Source organism: Lactuca virosa, chromosome 6 (genome assembly GCF_052849685.1).
Source record: "Lactuca virosa cultivar CGN04683 chromosome 6, Lactuca_virosa_CGN04683_v6, whole genome shotgun sequence".
NCBI lineage: Eukaryota > Viridiplantae > Streptophyta > Magnoliopsida > Asterales > Asteraceae > Lactuca > Lactuca virosa.
This window is the reverse complement of record NC_136431.1, coordinates 51,331,823-51,341,208: the sequence shown is the minus strand read 5'-3', so window position 1 is coordinate 51,341,208 and position 9,386 is coordinate 51,331,823. Positions and strand designations below refer to the sequence as shown.

Below are 9,386 nucleotides of genomic sequence, written 5' to 3'. Positions count from 1 at the left end.
TCATATCACATATCTCTACTACAGCTAGTGTAACACATAACATAAAATGGGCCGGCCTTGGTGCCTTAGATCCATTGGTATGGTGAGAAGACTCACCTAGCACTGCTGAAGCTTCCCGCATGAAATTCCTTAGCTGCTGCCCCGCCAACTTCTCGAGCTATCACTCCTAATCAATATACCCAATTAGCAAGTGAGCCCCAATACCATAATCCATAATCCATGAACGGGGGTAAAATGACCATTCTACCCCTGGCCTAGTATGATCCAAACTAAGGCCCAATCCCAAAACAAAAACCCAACACTAGGTAGGCTTTCAAAGCCCACTAATGGCCTACTAAAAGCCCAATTTGCTAAATTGGGCCCAATCCCTCTAATGGGCCTTACCTTAAACCCAAACATATTCCTGGTCCAAAACATCTGACTTCTGATGGTCCACTAAGGTCCAAAGGCCCACAGTCCACTGCTTGGCCCAACCCGAGGCCCAAAACAGTCCAAGCCCACAACTGATGAGTACGCAGGGCGTACTCCCTTGTATGCTAAGCATATTGGCTGAAGGTGGTGTAGGCTGCGCGTACCTGCATGTACGCCCAGCGTACTCCTCTGTTAAGCTACTTTTTCATTAAGTTCTTAATACTCCATTCCAGCAGCTACAATTACAGATCCAAGTCCTCTTCGACATCTTAATCCATAAAGTCGAATGCTTTAAGCCTTTGCATGGCTTAATGACTCCCAAACACCAAAGATGAATTTCTAGAGGTCAAAATCACTCCCAAAATGTCTCAAAACTTCTTAATACCTTAAGACCTCAGTCCAAACTCCCAAATCTGATTTCAAGGGACCTTTTAAGTCATAAAGTTTCCAACTTTATGACTTAGCATAACTCAATGGGGTCCAAACCAAAACCCTAAGTCCCAAAATTCATCAAATGACCACTAAATCATGCATGGAAGGTTTATACCCATCAAGATCCAAACTTTGTGACTCCATAATCTCAATAAGGACCAAATATAGAGCTTCAAAGGTTCTGGAGTAACTTCTACTCACAAGAACCACCATAAAGGGACCAAAACCATAACCAAAACCACCTAGCTAGATCTACATGAAAGAGTTGTCAAGGTTGAGACTTTATACCTCCAAAATCTTGAAAAGTTGATGAAGGTTCTGGATCTAGAAGCTTGACTCCAACCATAGCTTGATCACCAAGTTCCTTCTTCTTCAAGGTCCAAACATAACAAGTCATAACCCAACTAGATCCACATGAGAAAGCCACCAAGATCCAAACTTTATACTTTCTGGAGTTAGATCAATATGATTAGGTCTTGGATCCACAAGCTTCAAGCCAAGCAATGCTTCCTCAAAGAACTCCTTCTTCCACAATAAGCACCAAAAACCCACTAAATCACCAAAAAGCTCAAGAATCACTCAAATGGAGGCTAAGGGTCGATTTCTAGGGTTTAGAGGGATGGAGGCTGAAGATATTAGGGTTAGGTTATGAGATAAGGAGCTTAAATAGGGTCCAAGACCCTAAAATAGGGTTCTGATCTGACTGGAGTACGCCCAGCGTACATATGGTACGCTCAGCGTACTCCTGGGAACCTTCGCGACCATCCTGGTCAGTACGCCCAATGTACTCCAAGGTACGCCCAGCGTACTACCTTCTTTACTAATACGCCCCGCGTACACTTTGTGTACGCCCCATGTACTCGTCTTAGCCTAAAAACCACGAAACTTCCGAAGGCCATAACTTCTTCGTTACAAGCCTGATTTCAACGATCCTTATATCCACAGAAAGGTGACGAGAAGCTCTACACATCTATAAAATCATATATTCCTTTAGACCTTCCTAACAAAAATCCATTTTACACAAAAGCCCGAACTGACACTTTACCGAAATACCCCTAAGCTCCAAAACACAAACCGAACACCCGAATCACTTCTAATACATCACCCGCACCCAAATAGGCCTAGATCTTACCTTCTCTAGAGCCATGATCCTTATGATGACCAACATTCGGCCCACAACCTCAGACTAGAAGTCAATTTGGAACAAAGCGTTACAACTTAATGAAGATTTTGGCCTTGTGGGCAGAAGTCACGACGTGATATAGGATGTGTCACAACTTTACGATGCCCAAAATCGTGATTGTTTTGTCATTGCATTTTGAAGATATGGCCAAGGGATGGTCTCGACGTGACGTTGACTTTAGATAAGCTGACTGTTGACCTTGTGGAATTTGACCATTGAATTTTTTACCAGTTTGACTTTTAGTCAAACTTGGGTAGAAGTGAGCATTTGTCTAAGGATTGGTCTAGGTTTGGTTTTAGGAAGTTTGGGTTGGCTGATCTTTTGTTGAGGTACCTGTTGGGCTTTTGTTAAGTAGTTAAGGTTAGTCTCTTCACTGTACTTGTGGTTCGAAGGAACCAATGACGACCCACTGGATTATGGTTGCAGGATGATAATTGTCTTTCTGACACTTCCTGATATGTCTGTATGTGCTCTATTATCTATGTGACTATCACTAGTTTGATTGTATGTTATATGCATAGAGCCAATCTGGGCTCAGATTCATTATTGACTCGGGGTTGATACGGAGACGACACAGCTACATGCTATTACATGGAGTCATTATGGACTGGGGGTTGATACAGACCCGAGGGTTGATACGGACCCGACACATCTACATGCTGTTATATTTATATATGTGTGTTGTATGTGGTATTTTGCGGAACTCACTAAGATTTATGTTTACGGTTTATATTTAAAATGTTTTCAGGTCCTTCTGGTTTCAATAGGAAGGTCCCAACTTGATTTTACTACATCCCCTGTATATTATTCCACAACGATTGTTTATGGTTTTACTCTGATGTTTTTTGAATAGTTTTACTCTGGGCGTCTTTACGAGTAATGAATGAATGGTTTTGACTTAATTAAAATGAAAATTTCATTCGGTATTTTTGGGATGTTTCAAGTTGGTATTAGAGCCTTGGTTTGAGAGATTTGGGCACACTATTGTGTGTTAGTTCCAAAGACCAGTCAATCACCCAATGGATCCTGTTTTCAAAACATTGAATTTCAATGGGGCACCTTTATCGGATCCTTCTCCGTACAACGATTAGTTGGACGATTAATGTACTTAACTATAACATGACCAGACATTACATATGCAATAAATAAGTTAAGTCAGTTTGTTAGAGCCCCACGGTTACCTCGTTTTCAAGCTAACAATCATCTTCTAAACTTTCCCAAGCTAAACCCTGGTCAAGGATTGTTTTTGTCCTCCAAAGCTTCTTTAAAGATCACATCTTTTTCTGATGATTCAGAGAGGGCAATATGTTATTTTTTGTGTATTTCTAGGAGAATCAATGATTTCTTGGAAATCAAAGAAATAGTCCATTGTTTCAAGATCTTCCACCGAAGTTGAATATCGTGCCATTGTTGTTGCTACAAGTGAGATTATTTGGCTTTATCATTTGTTAAGGAATTTTGATATTCATATTCATGAACCGACTCGGTTTTTTGTGATAATGAATCGGCAATCAAGCTCGCATCCAACCCAACCTTTCATGAACGTTTGAAACACATCAAACTTAATTTTCACTTTATTGGAGACAAGATTTTGGAAAATACAATCAACCTCATGCATATGTGCACAACACACCAATTGGCCGACAGTTTTACCAAGCCATTACCTCGACATAAGATGCTACCAATAATGACCAAGATAGCTTTGAAAAACATCTTCCAAAGTCCATCTTGAGGGGGGGGGGGGGGGGGGGGGGGGATATTACTGTTATATTTATGTTATTATACTTAATCACAGTTAATTTAGTAGTTTGGTTAAACAGTTAAATTACTAATAGTTGTTAGTTTGTTAGGTGTATGATAGCTAGAAGTGTGTAGTATAAGCTGTAATATAATTGTTTACTCTGTAAGAAAGTCAACAGAATGAATACAATGAATTTTTCTTCCATTTTCTTTTCTCTAAAAACGAACAGGAAATGAAAAGAATTATGAGAAAATTACTTCATTTCCAAGTATCTTATTGAACCAAATCTGAAAAAACAAATGAAAAACATAAGAAACAATACCCTATTTATACTAAACTGATTGAAATCCTTCTCCAATACAAAAACATAAATAAATGGAAACTTTCCTAAATACCCCTGGAAAAAAGTTTATTTGTAAATTATCCAACCTAAAGAGTATTGATAGGTTGAGCTATACTTAAGATTATATATTGGATTAGGAAAATTAAATTTCCTCTTTGTTCCTACTTTTCTTTCTACTTTTGTAAAACAATGACATGAAGAATTCACTAATTCTCTTTTTTATTTTTTTTCTTGATTTTGACACTTGTCATGAACTCATGATCTAGTGAGTAGGAAGATTCATGATCTAGTGAGTAGGAAGATTAATAAGAACAAAAGGTAGAAGTATATTTGATTTGTCATTGGATTATAAACTACTGATATAGACTCTATTGGTAATTGCCGTGAGATACAAGAAATATGCTTTCCTGTCTTGACAAAGTTGTAGTTATCTACACCTTCTCCAAAGAAGTAGAGATGCTTATGTGTATGCTTGCATCATCGCATATTAATCTAATAAAATAAAATTAGGGGCATAAGATTAATAGCATTGAAAAAGGGGGAGGGGAAAGAGAAAGATTATGCATTTATATTTACAATCCATACACCATTCCCTTATCAAACCTTGATTCAGTTTCTCCATCATACCAGCAAGCCTCTCAAATGGCTTTAGAACAACTACAAGACAACCAACTTCTTCACTTTCTTATCATACCCTTAATGTCACCAGGCCACTATATTCCCACCATTGACATGGCCAAGTTACTAGCTCAACATGGTGTTAAAGTCACCATAGTCACCACCCCAGTCAATGCCCTCAGATTTGGGTCAATCCTTGATCAAGCAGTCCAATCAGGTCTTCCCATCTGTTTTATGGAATTCCCACTTCCATCTACAGAGTTTGGGTTACCAGAGGGCTGTGAAAGCTTGGATGATCTTCCAAATTTGGGCTTAGCCAAGGAACTTTTCCTTGCCCAAAGTTCACTACAACAACAAGTGGAGCAATACATTGAAAACTCTGAGCCTAAGCCAAGTTGCATACTATCCGGGACATTTCTCCAATGGCCAGTTGAAACAGCAAAAAAGTTTCAGATTCCAAGGATTATATTCGATGGAATGAATTGCTTCACACAGATGTGTAACCACGTTTTGTACCTCACCAAGGTACATGAAAGTGCGGGTGAGTCCGAGTCGTTTGTTTTACCCGGTTTGCCTGATCGAATTGAACTAACAAGATCCCAACTATCTTTTGCATTCAATTCCTCCGGCTCCAAAGAAGTGAAAGAATTCCATGAAAATGTTCGGGTATCTGAATCCGAGGCATATGGAGTAATCATAAACAGTTTTCAGGAGTTGGAACAAGGATATGCTGATGAATATCAGAAAATCAAAGAAGATAAAGCTTGGTGTGTAGGACCCTCGTCGCTATGCTATAAGGATGTATCAGAGAAGGCCCTGAGAGGTAACAAGCCCTCCATTAACAAGAACGAATGCCTGAAGTGGCTAGATTCTAAAGATAATGGTTCGGTGATCTATGCATGTCTCGGAAGTATTAGTCGTATGGAGCCTGACCAGCTAGTCGAGCTTGCTTTAGCTCTAGAATCTTCTAACAGACCGTTTATTTGGGTCGTTCGAGCAGGCCACAAGACTCCAAAGATAGAAAAATGGATAGAAGAAGATGGGTTTGAAGAGAGAACCAAAGATCGAGGTCTATTGATCCGTGGGTGGGCTCCACAGCTGTTGGTTCTATCTCACCCTGCAATTGGAGGGTTCTTGACTCACTGTGGGTGGAATTCAACTCTAGAAGGGGTGTGTGCTGGTGTGCCCATGGTGACATGGCCTCAGTTTCAGGAGCAGTTCTATAATGAGAAGTTAGTTGTACAAGTGTTGAGGATTGGAGTTAGTGTTGGTGCTCAAAACGTGGTGCATTGGGGTGAAGAAGAGAAGTCTGGAGTGCAAATAAAGAGTGAGGAATTGAGGAAGGCTATAGAGATGGTGATGGAAGAAGGGAAAGAAGGAGAAGAGAGAAGAAAGAGAGCTAAAGAACTTAGTAAGATGGCACATAAAGCAATAGAAGAGGGAGGATCTTCTCACCAGAATATGAGAAGACTAATTGAAGATATCAGGAACCAATCCAGTACTAGGAATTCAAGCTAAGAAGATCAAGTTCAGTTCGATTTATTGGAGCTTTTTCTATTGTTATAACATTGATCTTTGATTTTCGCCACGTTAAATTTGAATTGATAAAATGAAGAATAATTTACTAAAATAAGCCTTTTCATTTGGTAGTAGCTAGAATATGTGTATTGATTGACTAGTATCAAATATATTTTTAGTTCTTAAGGTTAATATGAATGTTAATTCACAATATATAAATAGGTGACAATTTAATATATCTTGGTAAATGGTGTTTAGATATGTTGCATTTCAGCTAGCTGAGAAAACTGTGGCCATTTGTTATAAAGAATCTAACTTTACCTACTGCTCTAAGACTTGGCCCATTAATTTAATTAAATTAAAAAGCAAAACCACCACATATCTTGATCCTTGGTCACGTGGCATGTGGCCTTTGATTATGACTCCTAATGATGTAAGAGCTTAGGTAAGAAGATTTGGATTTATGTGACAGGATTATGATTTCTAATTGTCTTGAAAGAAAATTAATATGAAAAACAAGACCCAATAATTTGTATGAAACATTGTACGTTACTAATTATTTATTCATTGTAGTATCTTGAACAAACTACAAATTTTGCAACCAAAACATAACCTTTCAAAATCAGAATCATCAAATAAATGTTGGTAAATCACTAGCTACCAATTCCTGCAACTTAACCTGCCAATCCCTTATTCATGTGTAGAATAATATCTTCAATGAACAATTTTAAATTTAGCTGAGATGATCCTCCATCTTCTAACGCCTTTTCAGCCACCCCCCTGAAATATTTAGCCTTTTCTCTTCTCTCTTGTCCTTCAATACCTTCATCCATTACTGTCCTCACAGCCTTACACACGTCCTCCCTTTTCACTTGTACCACATCTGAATCTTCCTCTCCTAAATGCATCACTGATTCAGCGCCAACACCGACACCAGTCCCCACTACGTCCACAGCCACCCTCTCGTTAAAGAACTGTTCAGCAAATTGAGGCCACGTGATCATCGGTACACCCGCACAAATCCCTTCTATAGTCGAATTCCAACCACAATGAGTCAAGAATGCTCCTAATGAAGGATGCGATAGTATGAGAACTTGAGGGGCCCACCCATGGATCAAAACACCTCTTCCTTTCACTCTCTCTTCAAACCCATCTTCCTTCAACCATTTCTCTATCTCTTCCGTTCGACTCCCTCCTTTCACCACTAAAATAAACGGGGACTTTGACTCTTCTAACCCTAGAGCCAGTTCGATAAACTGTGGTGGTGTGAGTCGCGTTAGGCTACCTAAACACACGTAAACCACACTCCCTGGTTTCTGACCATCGAGCCATGTGATGCACTCGTGGTTAGCCATTGAACCATTGGTTCCACGTTGAGCTTTGTCCAAATCATTCTTGTTAGATTGTGAAAACGGACCTATACACCAAACTCTTTGCTTCACTTTTCGATATTCATCTATGTATCTTGTTTCCAGTTCTTCAAAAGTGTTTATAACTGTCCCATACGCTCCTATTTCAGCTGCTCTTATCTTCTCACGTACACTCTTCAGTTCCTTCGCCTTTGCACTCTTTCCCGGATTGAACAACCCCGGAAGCTGGGATTTAGTCATGGTTATCTTATCTGGTAAACCGGGCAACAAAATCGGGTCAAAATCGCCCACCTGTTCATGAACCTTTGAAACACATAGATTATGAGTAGCTAACTGAGTGAAACAACTCATTCCGTCGAAAATAACCCATGGAATCTGAAACTTTCTTGCAACATCGGCTGTCCAAGCTAAATGTTTATCAGAGATAATACAACTTGGTCTTGGTTTAAGCTCGTTAAACACTTCTTCTAATGGTTCTTGAAGTTTCGCACTTGCATCGAAGAAGTTTTTGGAGAGATTGAATGTGGGGAGATCGTCTACACTTTCGCATCCTTCTGGTAATCCATATTCTGAAGCTGGGAATTGAAGTTCGAGGATCCGGATAGGGTGGCCGGACGCCACAGCACGGTGGAGGACTGACCCGAACCTGGTGGCATTACGGGGTGTGATGACGATGGTGACTGTGGCAGAGTGTTGTGCTATGAGTTTTGCCATGTCCACCATTGGAATGAGGTGACCTGGGCACATTAGTGGTATCATAAGAAAATGAATATTGGAAGCCATTTTTAATGTATGGAGTATGATGTTCTTTGTGGCTATATATTATGGTATTATTTCTAGTAGTGATAATGTTATATAAGAATTTAGAAGGGTGATCTACAATACCCGTTTATAAAACTTTTAAGTGTCCTTTTCTGCAATGAATTCTGACAGGTTTTGGGTGTTTTCATGTGCTTAATTAACTTTTTCTTGGGATTTGGCCTCTTCTCGAAACCTAAGAAATACAAAACATGCCAGATTTGACCATCGTGATTCATTTGGATTGTGACATTTTATGAATTACAACTTGTTTTTGAACTCTTAAGAATGAGCTGGTAAAAAACGAAAATGCTAATTATTTGTAAGTAGGTCATTTGAGCAATATTGGAAACAGTTTTTCTTTTTCTTTTAATTGGAGAGTAAGTAGAAGATTACGTGCAAGAAGTCCCGTCTATATCTTTACGATTCCGAATTGTGCTTGGGTTGTCGGTTTAGTGATGTAAGAGCTTATGTAACAAGAGTTGGGCATGTACACAAGATCATGTTGTTTCTATCTTATAAATTGATACTATTAATAGAAATCTCCTTTGCTATAAAAAAAAAATAGTTTTTTTTATCATATTTATTATATTAAACATTTTAATTTTAATTAATGTCATGTTACTTGTTAACCTATTAATTTTTCATTTAAAATTTTAAATTTTTCATTTTAATTATATTAAATTAATAACATTAAAAGCAAAAATAAAGTAAAATTAATACATATTATAAGATTATATAATTTCACTTAATTATTTGAATCGATAATTATAACTTTATATAAATAAAATAATAGATCATAACTAATAATTTATTTAAAATAATTAATAAATAATTTTAAATTTTTATTCTAAAATTTTAATTAATTTTATAAACGGGATTTTCATAAATTATATAATAGTTATAATAACTGAAGTGATATCAATATGTCGCACCAAAACCGCCAAATATATGCACATAAAATTAGGGAAC

The 9,386-nt window shown here is 38.1% G+C and overlaps 1 protein-coding gene and 1 pseudogene across 2 annotated transcripts; one reads left to right on the top strand and one right to left on the bottom strand.

The window, feature by feature from the left end:
• The first annotated feature begins 4,644 nt into the window (after positions 1-4,644).
• Positions 4,645-6,370, top strand: LOC145119874 (UDP-glycosyltransferase 73C11-like). 2 transcript variants are annotated; one of them, XM_079055640.1, is made up of 2 exons: positions 4,647-5,269; positions 5,366-6,370. In XM_079055640.1, the coding sequence occupies exons 1-2, from the start codon at positions 4,753-4,755 to the stop codon at positions 6,244-6,246; spliced, it is 1,398 nt and encodes a 465-aa protein (XP_078911766.1). In that variant the 5' UTR covers positions 4,647-4,752; the 3' UTR covers positions 6,247-6,370. The 2 variants fall into 2 exon arrangements, with proteins under 2 accessions (XP_078911767.1, XP_078911766.1); XM_079055641.1 differs by having other exon boundaries at positions 4,645-6,370.
• A 405-nt stretch (positions 6,371-6,775) lies between these two features.
• Positions 6,776-8,474, bottom strand: LOC145119808 (UDP-glycosyltransferase 73E1 pseudogene; annotated as a pseudogene).
• Between the last annotated feature and the right edge of the window lie 912 nt (positions 8,475-9,386).